This window comes from Protopterus annectens, chromosome 3.part0 (assembly GCF_019279795.1).
Source record: "Protopterus annectens isolate FY-2018-M chromosome 3.part0, PAN1.0, whole genome shotgun sequence".
Classification (NCBI taxonomy): domain Eukaryota; kingdom Metazoa; phylum Chordata; order Ceratodontiformes; family Protopteridae; genus Protopterus; species Protopterus annectens.
Window position 1 is genome coordinate 451066101 of NC_056731.1, and position 19667 is coordinate 451085767.

General features: G+C 41.7%; 1 protein-coding gene across 1 annotated transcript in view; it reads left to right on the forward strand.

The window, feature by feature from the left end:
* Positions 1–19667, forward strand: part of BAG1 (BAG cochaperone 1) — a 616246-nt gene that overhangs the window by 163025 nt on the left and 433554 nt on the right. Inside the window, exon 2 of the mRNA XM_044065597.1 lies at positions 17796–17924. Coding sequence (XP_043921532.1) covers positions 17796–17924 — 129 coding nt within the window. The remainder of the gene's footprint in view (positions 1–17795; positions 17925–19667) is intronic.

Genomic DNA, 19667 nt, shown 5'->3' on the forward strand with positions numbered 1-19667 from the left:
GCCAGCTTGAATACAAATACCCAGATGGCCTACCTCACGCTAGAGAAACAAGGGCAACTAGCTCAATACTTCAGAAAACTGGCAACCTTCACCAGGCTGACTGCAAGGAAAATCCTGCAGGCTCTGGGATTCATGGCATCTTGCATCCTGCTAATCCCATGTGCAAAGCTGCATATGAGGAAACTTCAATGGTACCTAAAAAACTTATGGTCTCAACACAGCCACAGTTTGGAAACAGTTATACCACTGATTCCATGTCTTCAAAAGGAATTTCTGTGGTGGGCTCAAGCATGCCAAAGAAACACAGGTCTCCCATTCTGCAAGCCTCAAGCAAATCAAGTCATTACAACAGACGCCTCGGACTACTCCTGGGGGGCGCACATGACAGATCGGTGCATTCAGGGCAAATGGTCCCAAAAAGAAAAGCACCTACACATCAATCAAAAGGAAATGCTAGCAGTAATAAATGCTATTATGGCTTTCAAAGACCTACTGCATCCTTCCCAGCTATTGATAAGGACAGACAACACCACAGTAATGTGGTACATAAACAAACAGGGAGGACCCCATTCATATCCCCTATGCAGGCTAGCCATGTCTCTTTGGAACATGGCTCTGGAATTACAAATCCAACTTCAAGCACAGTACCTGCCAGGCAAGGAAAACACCCTGGCAGACAACCTAAGCAGAAATATGACAGATCCACACGAATGGAAGTTGCATCCTCAAGTTTTTACAAGGATAATTTAAGCATGGGGAAGGCCAGACATAGATCTTTGCCACCCACTGAAATCACCAATTGACAAAATTCTGCTCAAGGACATTTCATCCACAGGCCTGGAAAGTGGACACACTCTCTTTCAGTTGGACAACAATAACAGTTTATGCCTTTCCACCTCTTCCTCTGCTGCCCAAAGTTCTATTGAAAGCCAGAGCAGACAGACCAAAGATGATTCTCATTGCTCCAGACTGGCCAAGACAACACTGGTACCCACTCCTGAGGAGCCTGACACATTTCCCACCATGGATCCTGCCTCTGATGCCTCTTCTACTGACTCAGCACAACTTCAAAACTCTTCACAGTCAGCTGAAAACACTCAATCTAGCCGCATGGAAGATTCCTTAAATTCACAACAGACCCTACTCTCCAAGGAGGTGCAGGATGTCATTTTGGAGGCCAGAAGGCCGTCTACTAGAAAAGTCTACTCCGCAAAATGGAAACGGTTTTGTGCCTGGAATCAGAAAAAGGGTCAGAATCCTGGAATACTGAATTTACCTCAAATATTACAGTACCTACCTGAGATGCTAAGCAGTGGACTTTCATTCTCCTCCATCAAAATCCATGCCTCAGCTATTTCTGCAGAATACTACACTGATCCTCCTTTATTCTCTCACCCCCTCTTAAGACAGTTCCTCAGAGGGCTAAGAATATAAAACCCCCAAGGAAGCAACCAGTACCTGCTTGGGACCTCAATTTCATTCTAGAAAAACTGACCTTGCCTCCTTTTGAGCCAGCTGCTTCAACAGAACTGCAATACTTGTCCTGGAAAACAGCCTTCCTTCTGGCTATCACCTCAGCTCACAGGGTTTTGGAACTACAAGCCCTCATGGCTATGCAGCCTTTCATCATTTTCCATCAGGACAGAGTTTCCTTACGAACCAATCCTTCCTTTATGCCAAAGGTAGTATCCAGGGTAGCCTTGAATCAGGCTATCCAATTTACCTACCTTTTACCCTAATCCTCAAAACAAAGGGGAGAGACTACTACATTCCTTGGACATTCACAGACAGCTACGTTATTATTTGGACAGAACAAAGCCTTTCAGAAAATCAGAGCAACTCTTTGTGTCCTATGCTACAGGTGCTTAAGGGAAGCCTATTTCCAAACAGACAATCTCAAAATGGATAGCCCACTGCATACGCTTTTGTTACTCTTTTCATGGTAAAACTGTACCTGCAGGCATCAGATCTCACTCTACAAGGGCCACAGCTACCTCTGCAGCTTTCCTCAGGGGGGTTCCTACCAAAGATATTTTGGAAGCAGCCACTTGGAGTTCTGTACATACTTTCTCCAAGCACTATCACCTACCATTATACTCCAAACTTAGAGCAGGCTTTGCCACTGCAGTCTTGCAGGGCATCCTGGCTCCTCCTAGTTCCACTTAGTGCCTACCACCCCTTTTTTAGCTTTGGGATTCTACCCATCTGTTATGACTGCAGCTGTATGCACGGTGAACATAGTACAGTTTTGTACCTACCATAAATGTAGATGTTCGAGTGCTAATACAGCTGCAGTCTAGGTTTCCCTCCCTCCTTCCCCTCTTGGGACAGGCCTAATGAATAACACCTCCTCATACAACCTGATTGGGGTATTCTTTTATGGTGTATTTGCTTGCAACTACTGTTTTTTGATTATATTGCATTGCATTATTACATAAATTTATGTATTGCCTTCCTTCTGGGGGCACCTGACATCGGGGGCAAGAAAAACTGAAGAAAATTGCGTCGGCTGGTTCTTTTATACCCCTGTCGCACTGACGTCAGGGAAGAAGCGACGACATCCGACGCTGGACCTAGACTTTGGAATTCGGCCGACCGAGGACCCGCCTGACGGCAGGAAAACCCATCTGTTATGACTGCAGCTGTATTAGCACTCAAACATCTACATTTATGGTAGGTACAAAACTGTACTTTTCTGCTGACAGTATTATGTCCTACCATGATGGGTTAATGTTCTCTTATAAAGGTTTCAGTATCTATAATTACACAGACATTCTTATTAATAAGATACATTTTTCCCTTTTTATTAAAGGTCTCAAGTTTGTTCCTCACACTAACTTGGACATTTCTGATTTAATAGTCAAATTTAAATTATTTACTTGGGAACTCAATCTTTAATTGGCTTTTAATAATGCACATATTAAGGTGAACCATCTGAACATGTTTTAAAAAAATAAGTATTTATAACCCCCATTGAATTCCACCCTATCTGTTTTTGAAGGAAGGTATGAGAGATTTTTTCAATTTGACCAGATCTTACCAACGTCAACATTTTAATTTGACTAAGGAGGAAAGGGACATCTTATTTAATTTAAGACCTGGACCTACATTAAGATTGATGGCCCCTGATAAAGGGGGCAGGATTGTATTAGCTGACAAATCTGATTACATTTGTCATATGTTTAATCTGTTAAAGGATTCTAAGAATTACACCACTGTGTCCAGTAATGAGAAAGCTATTGCTTATATAATATTGATTTGTTCCTTGAGGATGCCTTGATGCAGGGGGTTGTATCATTGGATACATATAAATTCCTCACTATTTCAAACCCACTGATTCTTGCAGCCTTTGGCATCCCAAAAGTTCACAAGGACTTTTCTACTCTCCTTGCAGTTTGATTGTGGCTGCACATGGATGTTCATCGTGTTTCACTGTTGCAGTCATTACACTTTGGTTATCCTGCTGGCAGGCTACCCGCAGTCGGCCTGAATTCCAAAGTCCTGGTCTGGCGTCGGTTGCTGTCGCCTCTTCCCTGACGTCAGTGCGCCAGGGGTATAAAAGATGCAGCCGATGCCATTTTCTTCAGTCTTTCTTGCCGCGCGGTGCCCGAAGCAAAAGCAGTTCGCAAGTGCTGGTTGGCCGACTCCTGAGATTTTCAAAATTGAATTTCAGATCCGAAGTCTTCTATAAAGCTAAGTACCCCGTTGTGGAAACTTTTTTCTTGCTCCAGACCGATGTCAGAAAAAGTTAACAATTGTATTTCTTGTGCGAAGCAAATACCTCATAAGGCTTTTCATTCTTACTGTATTCCTTGCCTAGGCCCTGACCACGATGTTGCTAGTTGTCGGTTTTGTGCTAGATTTAACCAACGCCCTATTAAGCATCGGTATGATTTTGCTTTTCATTACTTTGGCCGAAGGTTTCACTATATAATGCTGTCGGAACAACCGATGATCGGAATTCATAAAAAGCGCAAGGAAAAAGAAAAGGACAGGCATCCGAGGTCCAAAACCGACGAAGCCTCTTCTAGGCCAGTCGCCGGTTATCAGTGAGGCGCTTTCGCAGCCCCTGACACCCGCTACCTCAGAGCCACAGGCTGCCTCCGACTCCCACATGGAGACAACTTGGCCTCTGGATACTGAAGGTATTGGGCCTTCGGAAACTAATCCCTCAGATGGGTCCGGAGCCGCTGAGCAGGCATCGGCTTTTGAGGGTGTTTTCAGACCTACACAGCTTTATATCAAGCCAACTTCAGCATCCAAGACAAAGACTAAAACAGTTTTAAAGACAAGGAAACAAGTACAACATTTTCCAGGACAGACTTCCATGCCTAAGAAACAGATGCTCAAAATGGCCGAAGACCTAATTACTTTGATCAGTGGTTCCCATCCCCCTCCTGATAAGAGGCCTAGGCAAGATACTGAATATGATTCCTCTGATCAGGTTTCCATTTCCTCTGACTCCTCTTCAGAACGGGGATACTCTATTCTTCCCTATGAGGATTCTGATGCTGAAGAATCTATTCCTTCAGCTTCTCCTCTTGAGGATTACTCAGTTGGGGAAACACTGCATACCATGAGGGAGCATTTCCACTGGGAGAGCCAAGATTATTCAGAATGTCCTTCAAGGATGCATCTGCAGTCCTAACAAATAGGTTGTCCTGTCGTCAGGCAGCCCTTCGGTCGGCCGGATTCCAAAGTCTGGGTCTGGCCTCGGCTGGTGTCGCACTTCACCCGACGTCATCTCTGCTGGTCTTCGGGTATAAAGGCATCAGCCGACGCCATTTTCCTCAGTCTTTCTTGCCGCGTGGCGCCTGAAGCAGAAGCTGTTCGCAAGTGCCGGTCGGTCAGATCCAGAGATTATTACTACCGAATACTACTTCGAAGACTTCTAAAAGCTAAGTACCCGTTGGGGACTCTTTCTTGCCTCAGCCGATGTCAGAAAAAGTGAATAACTGTTTAACTTGTGGGAAACAAATACCTCATAAAGATTTCCACTCTTACTGCTTACCTTGTTTAGGCCCAGACCACGACGTAGCAGCCTGTTTAGCCTGTGCGTCTTTCAACCGGCGAACGCTTAGGCGGTCGGAGTTTGCTGAACAGTTTTCGGCTCAGATTTTGCATACATTATGCCGTCGGATCCTCCAACCGCAAATTGTTAAAACGAAAGAAAAGACCGACACTCACGGTCCGCGGTTTTGGCGAAACCACGGTTAAGCAAACCGCGAAAGTGTCTCTGTTTTGGCGAAACCGAGCAAACGGGTCAATCTTCAGCGAATCCATGACTACTACCGAGGCTCCTGTTACCCTAGTTGAATCTGGCCTCTGAAGTTTTGCCTACTAATGTGGTTTCTCTAGAATTATCGGACACCATCCCTTTGGATGTCTCTACCCCAGCACGTGGTGCTGCTAGGCCTCCTGCAGCCATGTCTATAAAGGCCTTTGCCAGGGCTAAAGCAGCCAAAACTACTAAGTCTGTGCCTGTTAAGCCCCCCTCTCACAGGCCCAGTTCCAGTTCCCAAATGCTTACTTTGGCAGAGGATCTCATCTCTTTAATAAGGGGATCCCAATCTCACCCAGACAGGGCCTCTCAACCTCCAGAAAAGAGACCTAGAGCAGAGCCCCCTGAGCCAGTGTCCTCAGATGACTCTTCTAATGACTCAGACAATACAGACCATCCAGAGGCTCCATTTTCTACTTATGAAGATTCCGATGCTGAAGAATCTATACCTTCTGCCTCTCCACCAGAGGAGTTTTCCTTTGGGGAAACCTTACATGCCATGAGAGAGCAATTCCAATGGCAGGGACAAGATTTCTCAGATTCAAGAAAAAGGCTTAGGACCTTTCTACACTTACCGCAACATAGGCCCTTAGCTATACCTCCAGTTCTACCAGTTGTGGATGATGCATTTAATGATGTTTGCACTGCTCCTGATACTTTACCTCCAGCCCCTGCCAAGCCCGATAGGTTTTACAGGGTACCGGACACTCATCACCACTTATACAAGGCTCCCCTTGCAGATCCTGAGACTATCTCCCAGGGGCCTAAGGCAGTAGCTTCTACCTCAGCGAAAAACCCTCTCCCTTCTGAAAGGGAATCCAGGTCCTTAGAGAGATGGGGTAAAAAAGTATACACCTCTGCTACTCTCTCAGCTAGAGCTTTGAACTGTCAGTTTCATATGATCCCATACCAAGAGTTTATGCTTGATCAGTTAACTAAGAAACTGTCCTCTGATGATTCCTTAGATAAGAAATATGTTTTAGAAATGGTGAATAACATTCAGCAGGTTAGTAACCATTCTTTAAAATGTGGCTATGATGCACTGGAGGCTTCATTTAGATCAGCCATGACTGGCACAGTTATAAGAAGGCATGCATGGTTGAAAGAACAGGTCTTGCCGGATCATGTTAAAGCAAAGCTATTAGATGCTCCTATGGATAAGGTCAGTCTATTTGGTTCTCCTGCCCAGCAAGTAATGAAGAAAATGGAAGAGAAGGCAAAATCTGTACAAACAGTTAAAGATTTCTTACAGGTTCAGCCCCAAGGTTTAGCAGGAACTGGCCTTCCAAAATTGGTCCTTTCCAGACTCCTCTAAATCTCAGAGAGGCAGGAATAGACGTTCCAGAGGCAGAAATCAATCCAGAGGAGGTGCCTACAGAGGACGCCAGTGGCAAGGCAATACCCAACGAGGCACAGACACAACCACTGCCACTGCAACAGGACAAACACAGTGACTTGGCTCTGACACCGCCTTCCAGGGAACAAATAGCAGCACCCTTAGGCGGAAAGTTAGCCTTATTTTCAAAAAATTGGCACTATATCACAAGAGACAAGTGGATTTTGCAAACTATAGACCAAGGCTACAGGTTTCATTTCCACACCTTACCAGTAAAAAGAGGAATGCCAAACCTACCACCAAATCAAAAAACAAGCTCTAAAACAGATAGCTCAATTAACAAAGATGAGAGCTGTGGAAAGGGTGCCACCTACAGAACAGGGCAAAGGATTTTATTCCAGACTCTTCCTAGTGCCAAGAAAAGAGAAAAGTTGGAGACCTATTCTCGACCTGTCCGCTTTAAACACATTCATCATTGTTCCAAAATTCAAAATGCTGACCCTACAGCAACTTCTTCCCATGCTGGGCAAGGAGTGTTGGCTGGTAACTCTAGATCTCAAGGAGGCATACCTGCACGTCCCCATACGACCAAATTGCAGAAGATACCTCAGATTTCTTGCAGGATCAGAGCATTATCAATTCTCAGCATTGCCCTTTGGCTTATCTACTGCGCCCAGAGTATTCACAAAATGCCTGGCATCAGTAATCGCTCATTGCAGGCTACAGGGAATCCAAATTTATCCATACCTGGACGACTGCCTGATACAAGCGGACAACAAAAGCAAGCTGACACAAGACTTACAAAGAGTCATTTGCTTACTACAAGCCCTGGGATACACAGTCAATTTAAAAAAGTCAAGACTGATACCATCCCAAACAAGAACATTCTTGGGTGCAGAATTGGACACAGTAAAACAGGTGGCATTCCTAACTGCAGAAAAACAAGAACAACTACCTCTTTACTTCTTGGCATTAACAAAGCAGGACAAACTAACAGCAAGGAAAGTACTGCAGGCCTTGGGCTTCATGGAGACTTTCTTCTACTACCTCAGCACAGACCTCTTGCTATTCCACCTGTTCTAGACATTGTAGATGATGTATTTTCAGAGTCCGGCTGTCTCCCGACTCTCTACCTCCTGCAGCTGTTAAGCCAGACAGATACTACAGGGTTCCAGATTCTCATAAATTTCTATATAAAAACCCTGCTGCTGACCCAGAAACTATTTCTCAGGGTCCCAAAGGGATCAAGGCTGCTACTGCAAAAAACCCTGTCCCCTCAGACAGATGGGGGAAAAAAAGTTTACACTTCTGCTACCTTGGCTGTAAGGGCTTTAAATTGTCAGTTTCATATGCTTAAACATCAGCGATACTTAATGTCTCTGTTAAAACAGAAAATTTTGACAAATTCTGAATGTTCTGAGAACAAGGAATTGCAGGATTTATTGCATGCAGCTGAACAAGTGGGAAAACATACTTTGCAATGTGGTTATGATTCACTGGAGACCTCTTGCAGGGCCGCTGTAACAGGTTCTGTTATTAGAAGGCATGCTTGGTTAAAGGAACAGACTCTGCCTGATCATGTTGAAGCAAAATTATTGGATGCTCCATTACAGCATGATACTTTGTTTGGTGTTAAGGCAGAAGAGGTGTTGAAGAAAATGGAGGATAAAGCTAAATCTATGTAGACAGTGAAGGATTTCTTACAGGTACAGCCACCCTGATTTAGCTGGAACTGGCCTTCTAAGAATTGGTCTTTTCCCGTGTCAGACAGGCCACAAAGAGGCAGATACAGATGCCCTAGAGGCAGACAACAGCCCCAGGGCTCATACAGGCCCAAACAATGGGGTGCTTCTACCTCCAAAAGCGGAGAAGACAAATCACAGCCATATAGGAAACAGTCCCAATGACTTCCCTCTGCCAATGCCAAGCATTTATCTTTTGGCAGCACCCTTAGGGGGAAAGCTAGCACTTTTTTCACAAAATTGGCACACGATCACCCAGGACAAATGGGTCCTAAATATAGTACTCCCATGCAGTTCCAAGGTGTGGCCAGCCAAGAGAACCAGCAGAAAATGAGCAGAAGTGAATTAATATCCCAGGTCTTCTTCATAAGAATTCTTGAACACGTGAGGGACATTAAGAATAAAAGGACGACTAATGCTTTATATATGCATAGTTTGACCTGTGTCAATTTTAAGAAGTTTTTATTTTTTATTATTGACAGAATACCTGACAATGACAGAGGGGGGTGACTACAAGATTTTGTTAGAAGTTAGAGAAACTATGTGGCAACTAAGATTAGATGCCTCTAGACCCCCAGGTATTAATGAAAATATTTCTATGTCTAGTTTTCTAAAATATAGATCTCTTTTTATTTGAAAATCAATTGAACTATGTTAGAAAAAACATTTTAATGATTTTTAGAGTTGAATGTGTTGACACACGTTACTAATTTAAGTTATTTTTTTAACAAATTATTTGACTTTTTTGGTTATTTGTTTATTTTATCCATTTATTTATTTTTTGTTATTGATTTTATTACACAGGTTGTTTTGATTCTAGAGTTGTTTTCAAAACCAGTTTCACAATTTTAATTACTTTTTAAAAAAAGTTTACGAAGGTTTTGTTTCCTTTCTTTTTTGTGTTGTTTAATTTACTTTGTTTATTAACACACCTTTCCTGATAGGTTGGTTTTTAGGACGGGAATTTTTTGAAATTTATTTATAGTAGTTGTTTTAGTATTTGGTTTTACCACTCTGATGATGCCTGTTTTTAGGTGAAAGCGCTAAGTGGTTGTTGTTTATGTTTTATACACGTTATTAATAAAGAAGACCTGGGTTATTAATTCACTTCTGCTCATTTTCTGCTGGTTCTCTTGGCTGGCCACACCTTGGAACTGCATTGGAGTACTTTACTTGTTTTTTCAAGTGGCGTTGTTTGTAGTTTTGCCGGGGGTCCTAAATATAGTCTCTCAGGGCTACAGGTTCCACTTGCATACCCTTCCAAAGGCAAAAGGTATGCCAGACCTGCCACACAATCAATGGGCAGAGGCACAAAAACAAGTTTCATCTCTCATGGACATGAGGGCTATTCTGCCAGTGCCACAACAAGAGCAGGGACAAGGATTTTACTCAAGACTTTTCTTAGTACCAAGAAAGGACAAAGCATGGAGACCAATTCTGGACCTGTCTATTCTAAATACTTTTCTGGACGTTACGAAATTCAAAATGTTGACTGCAGCAGCTTCTGCCCATGCTGGGCAAGAAGGCTTGACTTGTAACTTTGGACCTCAAAGAGGCATACCTGCATGTCCCAATCAGACAATCTTGCAGAAGATACCTCCGATTCATAGCTGGTTCAATGCACTACCAATTCTCTGCACTGCCCTTTGGCTTATCTACTGCGCCCACAAGATGCTTGGCACCAGTAATTGCATTTTGCAGACAGAGGAATTCAAATATATCCCTACTTGGGCAACTGTCTTATTCAAGCAGAGACCAAAGACATTCTACTAAAGCATCTGGCGTTTGTAAAAAGATTACTAATTTGCCTAGGGTACACAGTAAACGAAAATAAATCAAAACTAGTACCCTCTCAAGAGATAATATTCCTGGGTGCAAGCTTAAATACAACTGCCCAGATGGCTTATCTCATGCCAGACAAACAAAGGCAATTGACTTCTTTCTTCGAAAGCATGGCAACAAAGACCCAGTTATCTGCAAGAAAAATTCTGCAGGCTCTGGGCTACATGGCCTCCTGCATTCTGCTAATTCCATATGCAAGACTGCATATGAGGAAACTACAATGGTATCTAAAAAGTGTTTGGACTCAACATTGCCACAGCCTGGAGTCATTAATTTCATTAATTCCCTGTCTGTAACAGGAGTTTCGATGGTGGGCACAGGCCTGTCACCACAACAAGGGACAGCCATTCACTTTACCCACAGCCAGGCAAACACTAACAGATGCATCAGATTATGCCTGGGGGGGGCCCACATGGCAGGAAAATGTATTCAGGGCACATGGCCCCCAAGCCAAAGGCATCTTCACATCAAAAAGAGATGCTAGCTGTACAAAATGCCCTGACAGCCTTCAAGGACCTACTTCATCCAGGACAGCTGCTGATAAAGACGGACAACACCACCGTTATGTGGTTCATAAACAAGCAGGGGGGCACACATTCCTACCCCCTCTGCAGACGAGCCATGATTTTGTGGAACACAGCATTGACCTACCAAGTACACCTGCAAGCACAATTCCTGCCAAGAAAAACAAATGCACTGGCAGATGAACTAAGCAGAAACCTCATGCATCCACACGAGTGGAAACTAGATCCACAAATCTTCAGCATGATAACAAGTAAATGGGGATGCCCAGACATAGATCTTTTTGACTCCCCTCACAACTACCAACTTCAGAGATTCTGCACAAGGACTTATCACAAACAAGCATGGAAAGTGGATGCCTTGTCATTCAGCTGGAACAACTTTACAGTATATGCCTTTCCTCCACTGCCTCTCCTCCCCAAGGTACTCCTAAAGGTCAGACGAGAGAAGCCACAAATGATACTAATTGCCCCAGATTGGCCACTCCAACACTGGTACCCAATCCTAAGGAGCTTGTCCCAAGGCCCAGCCTGGGCATTGCCTCAAATACCTCATTTACTGACCTAACAAAACAATCAGATTCTGCACAGCCAACTCAGAACCCTAAATCTAGCTGCATGGCGGATAGTGTAACCATTCAGAATACACCTCTCTCTAAAGCGGTTATGGATGTTATTTTGGAGGCCAGGTGGCCCAGCACCAGAAAATCTTATGCAGAAAAATGGAAGAGATTCTGTGCTTGGAACCAGGCACAAGGAATTGATACGCTTGTTCCAAATATTCCTCAGATTTTACAATATCTAACAGATGCTGGACAAAGGCCTATCCTGCTCATCAATTAAGATCAATGCCTCTGCCATTTCAGCTCATTACAATACAGACCCACCTATTTTTTTCACATCCATTGCTTAGGCAGTTCCTCAGGGGGGCCAAAAACAAGACCTCCAAGGAGAGCACCAATACTTGCATGGAACCTCAAGTTTGTCTTGGAAAAACTTACAATGCCTCCTTTCGAGCCAGCCAGTACAGCTGAGATAAAATTCTTATCATGGAAAACAGCTCTGCTCCTAGCAATAACTTCAGCAAGACGAGTCTCAGAGTTACAGGCATTAATGGCTGTGGAATCTTTTATTATCTTCCATCCGGACAGGGTTTCTCCAAGGACAAACCCAACATTTATACCTAAGGTAGTGTCGAGTGTGGCTCTTAACCAAACCATTCATTTGCCTACTTTTTTCCCAAACCCACAGAATAAAGGGGAGAGACTTCTGCATTCTTTGCACATACACAGACCGCTACGCTTCTACTTGGACAAAACTAAAGCTTTCAGAAAGACTGAGCAACTTTTAGTGGCATATGCTGCAGGATCACAAGGAAAGGCTATCTCAAAGCAGACTATTTCAAAATGGATAGGACGCTGCATTTGTTTCTGCTATTCACAACATGGCAAGTCAGTGCCTAAGGGCATTAGACCACATTCCACTAGGGCAGCAGCCACCTCAGCAGGCTTCCTCAGAGGAGTACCAACCAAGGATATTTTGGAGGCTGCAACTTGAACTTCAATGCACACTTTTACTAAGCACTACCACTTACCTCTTTACTCTAAATCCAGAGCAGGCTTTGCCACTGCAGTTCTGCAGGGCCACTCCTAATTCTATTTAGACCCAGCCGCCCAACCTCAGCTTTGGGATTCAACCCAAGTGTAACTGCAACAGTGAAACACGATGACCATAGTACAGTTGTGTACCTACCATAAATGTAGATGTTCTAGTGTATTCACTGTTGCAGTCCAGGTTACCCACCCACCATCCCCCTTTCTTTGCTGGGACTTATCTGTACTTCTCTGTCCTATACAACCTATGTGGTGTATTTGCTTGTAGATGAAGGTATTGTTTATTTTAGTGCATGCTTTTATAAGCAATGTTTTTTAGCCTACTCTTTGGGGGCACCTGACATCTGGGGCAAGAAAAACTGAAGAAAATGACGTCTGCTGCATCTTTTATACCCCTGGCGCACTGACGTCAGGGAAGAGGTGACAGCTTCCGACGCCGGACCAGGACTTTGGAATTCAGGCCGACTGTGGGTAGCCTGCCAGCAGGATAACCCAAGTGTAATGACTGCAACAGTGAATACACTCGAACATCTACATTTATGGTAGGTACACAACTGTACTTTCTAAAACCTACCCCCTTGCCGTTTTTGTTCACTGCATATTGAAAAAGGTTTACTATCGTAATGTGGAATAACGGTTAATTGAAACTTAGTTGTTGAATGCGTGTTGGCAAAATTTTCTTAATGCTGAACTGAAAGTGATCAAAGTTGCATCAGCGAAACTGAGCATTTGTTCTGTGATATGAGGTCGACATTATGAATGGAGATCGTGGTACAGTGCATGTAGCTTTTTTTTTTTTTTGTCAACAGGTTGATCTTTTTACTAGCATTCCCCAACACTTAGGGCTTGAGTTTTTCAACTCCGCTATTTGTTGAATTAACCTCCCTGGACAGTCATCTTATTAATTTTATTTTATCTCTCATGGAACTCATTCTTTTGAACAATTACATCTTTTTTTGGAGGATGAATATTTCTGACAAATTCAAGGGGTGGCAGTAGGGGGTGTGTGTTCTGCTGTTTATGCCGGTCTTATTATATATTGGTGAGTGAAAACATTTATTCTTAATTCCATCTTTTCCAATTTCTGGCATATTTATTTACATTATTTGGATGGCACTTTGTTGTTATGGACTGAATCTGTTTTTAAATAGAATGTGAACATATTTCCAGGATGTTCCAGGGAAGGGGTTACCCTTCATATCTTTTGGCTTCCATATGTAGTAAAGTTTTTGGTGGTTGGAGTACGAAATATTGTCCACTTTTAAGATCAGACTCCACAGTTTCTTTTTCGACAATTCCACACAATACAGATTTCTTTTTTATATTCTGATTCTTTGACTATTAAATATACTTCTGATTTTAAATTAATTAAAGATATTCTCCACAAGAACTGGAAATTTTTTAATGTGGATGATCAGATTTATAATACTCTTGGTGAGTCAACTAAAATGGTGTCCAAGACAAGGAAGAACATTAAATGCCTTTTTGAGTGTTCTGTTTCCCACTTTTCAACTAAATTAAATAAAGGTACTCATAGATGTGGGGCTTGTGGAAAATGCCCCTTCATTTTACAACAGGAATCTATTGACCTGGATAATTATTGCCATTCCATACTTAAACTGGCAGATGGTAATTGTGGCACCAGAGGGTTGATATATATTGCTGTATGGTCCAACTGCCCTTGTTTCTATGTTGGTAAAAAGGAGAGGCAATTTTACAAGAGAATTTAGGAGGTTTGGCAGGACATTGCAATGCACAACATCAACAGTTCTTTTTTCAAACACACACTTACTTGTTCTGATGGTGCCCATTTTAAATTTGGTATTTTGGAAGTTGTTCCCCGTAATGAATGGGGAGGCTTTTGGGACATTCAGGTAGAGACTAGAGAGCTGTTTTCGCAACTAAAATTGAAAGCTAGTGTGTTTCCGGTTATCAGTAAACATTTATCCATTTTGCCTGTTTTAAAACTAAGGGCGATTAAGTTTGGATAAGTCTTGCAATTTATTATTTTTGTATATTTTTACAGTGTATTTATTATTTGTCACATTTTTATACTTGCTGTTTTTATATCCATCATTTTTTTATTAGTTTTTCCTATTTAACTAGAGGCTTGTTTTAATTACATGGGTCACATGATTTTAAAATTGTATTCAAGGAAGTAAAAATTCATCTTGGCTGGTTTTGAAGTCCCGGTATTGGGACAAAAGCGCTTAACCAGGTTTTTGTTGTATTTTTGTCTCATAATAAATATTTGCTGGTTGCCCGTTTATTGGCTATTTATCTTTTGTAAAATGTAAATGGAATATTGGAGTGATACGTTACATATGAATGGGTACCTAGTGCCGGAGAGGTGGGGAAGTCGTAGCATGAGTTGTGACTTAGCTTCTTATCCTGTATCATATTCCATGGCACTACAGTACTAGATGTAGTAATGTACATATTAACACTTCTCTTCCATATGTGTGTATGTATGTATGTATATATATATATATATATATATATAAAATGTGTGTGTGTGTATATATATATATATATATATATATATATATAATGTGTGTGTGTGTGTGTGTGTGTGTGTGTAGGGTGTGTATCACTTCATCGAACGTGGAAAATATCGAAGCTGTAAACATTGAACTGAAAACAGCGAACTTCAAAACCTCGAAATGGGGGAAAGAAAATATGTGGAGTGCAGATCAGAAACAACTTGCACCATGCAAGGAACAAGACCCCCCTGCACCCCCCACACCCCCTGCCACTTGAATATACCACTTCGGAGATCGCACTTCAGTGCACAACAGTGCGGAAACAGAAGATTTCTGTTTCCTAGACTGTAGCGCAATCTCTGAGTTGGTATATTTAAGTAGTGGGGGATGTGAGGGGTGCAGGGGGGCTTGCTCCCCTGCCTAAACCCTTAATATTCCATGTCCCCATTAGGAACTGCTGTTGACATCATTTCAATGTTGTCATGCTTCGCTGTTTTGAGGTCGATGTTTTCTGCATTCGATAATGTGATATAAACCCATATATATATATATATATATATATATATATATATATATGGGTTTATATTACTTGCATGTGTATACAAGTTGTTTGGCCTGTGTATAGATATATATTTGCTATACAAGGTTCCTTTTACTTGTGTATCCCTGGTAATCCTAAACCAACTATTATTTGCCATTTTAATTAAATATTTCATCAGCTCTGAATTCTTAGTGTTACAGGTATCTTTCTTTTACTGACTGGCTGAGCTGTCACTGTCATTGGTTGGGTTGAAAGATGACATAGCCAGCACAAAAAAAACTTAACCATTTTTGTAAATTGTGATAGTCTTTTTCAAGTCTTCCCTGAAAATAAGTCCCCTTTGTTTGAAGTAGATAAATATTAAGGTACTACTAAAGCAGTATTTTTTTAATGTTAAATCTGTGTGTGTGCATGTTTTGCAGTATATTTCATTTAGGAGGATTTCAGCAACTAGTGACTGAATTTTTTATTTATAATAGGAGGGATCTTCCTATCAACTGTCCAGATCTTCGCAGAATGTCCAGATTTCTGCCTGAAAATTTCAGTCTGCTCCTCATAAAATTTGTGGTTTTCTGGCAAATCACTGGAATGATCTGGGGAGTGAAATAACTAAGTAATGACATACATTTGAGTTTCAGACTTCGTATCTTTTACAAAATTAATTTTAACACAGACGTTATTATAGCTACATATTAAGTTTATAAGAACAATATTTAAAATCTGTCCTTATTTTTGGGCCTTTGTCCCCTCATTATGTCAGGCTTTGCCCAGATTTCTTGGGTTAAAAGGTTGAGAAGTATGAGAAGGGTTAATTTATATCAGTAACTGTTTGTTTTCGTAATTTATCAGGAGAGGATCATGTCATGTATTTTGGCACTATTTTTGTTTTTCCTGTTATAAAATTTGCTGCATTTTTGTGTTGGACAATAATGTTTGCTATCAGTTCCATCAAGGTATTCTCCTTAAGGAGTATGTCAAGGGGATTGTGTTTTTACAGGTTGTATTTTACTATGTTTGCAGTTGACGGCGGTGGTGCAGCAGCGGTTAGCGTTGTCGCCTCCCAGCAAGAGGCTGTCTGGTTCGATTCTCAGCTGGAGTGCCTTCTGTGTTTCATAGGTTTCATAGGTTAGTACTAAGCTAACTGCACTTGCGAGCCATTGTAAGCCTAGCCAATTATCCCTTGTGAGACTCAAACCCTGCACCTTGTGCTTGTAAGGCAAACACCTTAACCATTAGGCCACCCTCCCAACCCTGTGGAGTCTGCATGTCCTCCCTGCGATCAACTGAACGTTAAGACATGCAGGTAGGTGTGTGTGTGCCTTCTATGGAGGTTGGGTGTCAGGCTGGCAACTCAATACCGTAAAAATTCACTGCCAACTATAAGTGGACCGGTGATCTGCTGTGATGGCCCCTAACCAGGAAAAGCCGAAAGACTAGATTTTACTATGTTTACAGGGTTTCTGCTTGAAGATATTTTAATAGCATTTTGTTTCCAGTTTTAATTAGGTTTTGTGGTTGATCATGAAGAAGGAATTCCTTTCGTACACTTTTTTCAGCAGATGATTTAATTATCAATTTGTGTGTGTGGGGGGGAAATATGACACTGAATCCTCTTTTTGGGAAGTCCCATAATCTGTAAATTTTTTTCTTGATGGGGACAGTTTTTTTTTTTTACCATGTTTTAGCAAGTCAGACTGAAAAAGATTATGGTCGACAGAGAGCAATACCCAGGGAATTTGTTTGTTTGTTTTGTCTTTTCTGCTTTTCCCTGTTAGGGGTCGCCACAGCAGAACGCCGGTCCACTAATGATTGACAGTCGATTTTTTTTTTTTTTTTATGGTGCAGAGTTGCCAGCCCGACGCCCAAGCTTCAGCGAAGGCACGCCCATTCACGCATGTCTTTTGGAGGCCACTCGACCGCAATACCCAGGGAGTATTCATCCAAATAATCAGTTGGGAATGTATCAGGGTTGAGCACAGCAATTAACAATACACTTTTTGAATTAAATCACTATCTTGAATTATATGATGAGTGTTAAATGTTTCACGCTTCAGAAATTAGCATCACTCTGTCAGAATTTGACAAAATTAAGGTTTTAAGCCATTGTGTTATATTTTTGAGTTGGATTATCAGGAAATTGCAGTAATTTTTGTCAGATTAATACAAACATGGCTGATTTTAGAGAGTAGCGAGAATGAACCTTTTGATGAGTTTTGAGAACCCGTATTTAGGAGGAGGGGGATGTGTCTCTAGAAACATTTATTTTATTTATTTTTTAACAAATATTTGAAAATTATGAGAGGAGCTGTCTGATGTTAAAAGCTTCAGTGACTTGGAAAGATATCATGTGCCACAGCAGCTAAACAGTTCAGATTTCTCTCTGATTTGCAGTTTGCACCTTGTTGATTTGGCTGTATTCTTGGTTTATGTCTTTAGGTGGAGCAAGTCATCATATTAAGGTTGCTGCTGGGCCAGATCATAATGAACCCACACTTGGTGATATGGTCAGTGTTCTAACACAAGTCACAGGAGTTCCTCCAACTTCTCAGAAACTGGTCTTTAAAGGTATGACTTGCATCATGCTTTTTCTTCCCTGTATTTATTAGATTTCGTTTTGGTATGTTATCTTTTATTCAGTGTCACTGCTGAACCTTTTATTTACAGAACTTGTCTCATTTGTTAAGAAAATGTCTTATTTTGACATCTGTTGCATCTTTTTGGATGTTGCTATTCTTTAGATTTTTTAAGGATGCTGGATTATGTATTAAATGCTCTTCTTTTTCTGAAAATGTCTTGGCTGAATGAGTAATATTTATTTGTGAATTAGTAAACCAGAAAGGTTTTGTCCCTTTCAGTGTTTACCACGTAGACATTTGACACCTTGGCGTCAAATCTACCTTGATACTGACACTGATTGTGTTTGTCAGTTCAGTATCAGGCAATCACAAGTGACATCTCTAAGGGTTGATTAGCATTTTCTTTGGCTTCACTTTTGATGCCCTTCAGTTTACTGCTTTAACCCAATAATTTTCCCCATCGTGAGAGGAGAGCCAGGTGGTCACCATAAAGACAGATAAGAGGTTTCTACTGCAGATTCTTCCTTGTTTTGGACCATTTATATTTAATGTCCCTAGGAAAGGAAGGTGTAAAAGGAAATACCTGGAACCCCCCCCCCCCATCCCAGATAGTGACCTGTAAGTGACGTTTTCCCCTGATAAAATAGAAAAGTTTTAGAACTGATGAAACAGCACGGGATGGGGGTTCATCCCCTTTTTTGGATCTTAGATGAAGAAAAAGGTGCAAAACACTGAGCAGGAGGGCAGAATGCTTGCTGCTTTTGGAGAGAAGGTCTGCTGTACCCAAAGAACATTTTAATATAATAAGAGTGCACAGAGCCTGTAGCTTAAAAATGACCAACAGCTTCTCTTTGAGTACAGTTTTGATTAGAAGCAACATGATTACAGGGATTTCTAGAATGGGTGTTACCCTAGAAACAGAAGCAGACTGCAAAATAAGGGATTCTGCATTCCTCTGTCTGAGGACAGGTACAAAATCACAGAGGACTTTGCCTGACTGTCCTGTTTGGAGACAGTCATTTGGATCTCCCTGCAATTTCCTGCATTTCTGGCCATCATGCAGGATAAATGGGTCAGGGAGACAGAATCCAGAGGTTAAGAAATTCCCGTTAATTCCATATTTTCCATTCAGTCAGAGGCATGTAGCCAAATTTAAGGTAGTAAGGCTCTTATTAAAAAGAACCATCAAGAGTACTATCAAATCAGAGAAGATCATTGTTCTTTTTGGTCCCAAAGAAGATAGAGGACCGCAGGCCCATATTAGATCCATGCAGCTGCTATGTAAGAAAAATGAAGTACTGGATTGTCATGTCCATGCTTGCAGGATGCAGCCTTGATATGCTGTTTGGATATGCAAGAAGCTTATTGCTCATCTAGATAGGCTATGTAGGGAGTTTTTGCACTTCAGGATCTGAGTCAGTCACAGTCCATTCCAAGCTCTTTCACGTCATCTGCTCACAGCAACAAGATGTTCAGTAAATGCAAGGCAGCTTAGCACCTGTCTCAGACTGAAGGGTATTTGAGTCCTCCCTTATCAACACTGACTCCTTGCAACCACAAGGGAGACATTGATCACAGAAAGGAGTGGCTTATTTCATCTGTTCACTGGGAATGTCATTGAAAACTTGAGTCATCATAAGTACAGAACTTCTGCTGTTGTCACCAGGACATGAGGGTCTCTGTGGCCAGTCAGCCATAAAACAGAACTGCTAACATTCGGTTAACCATCTGC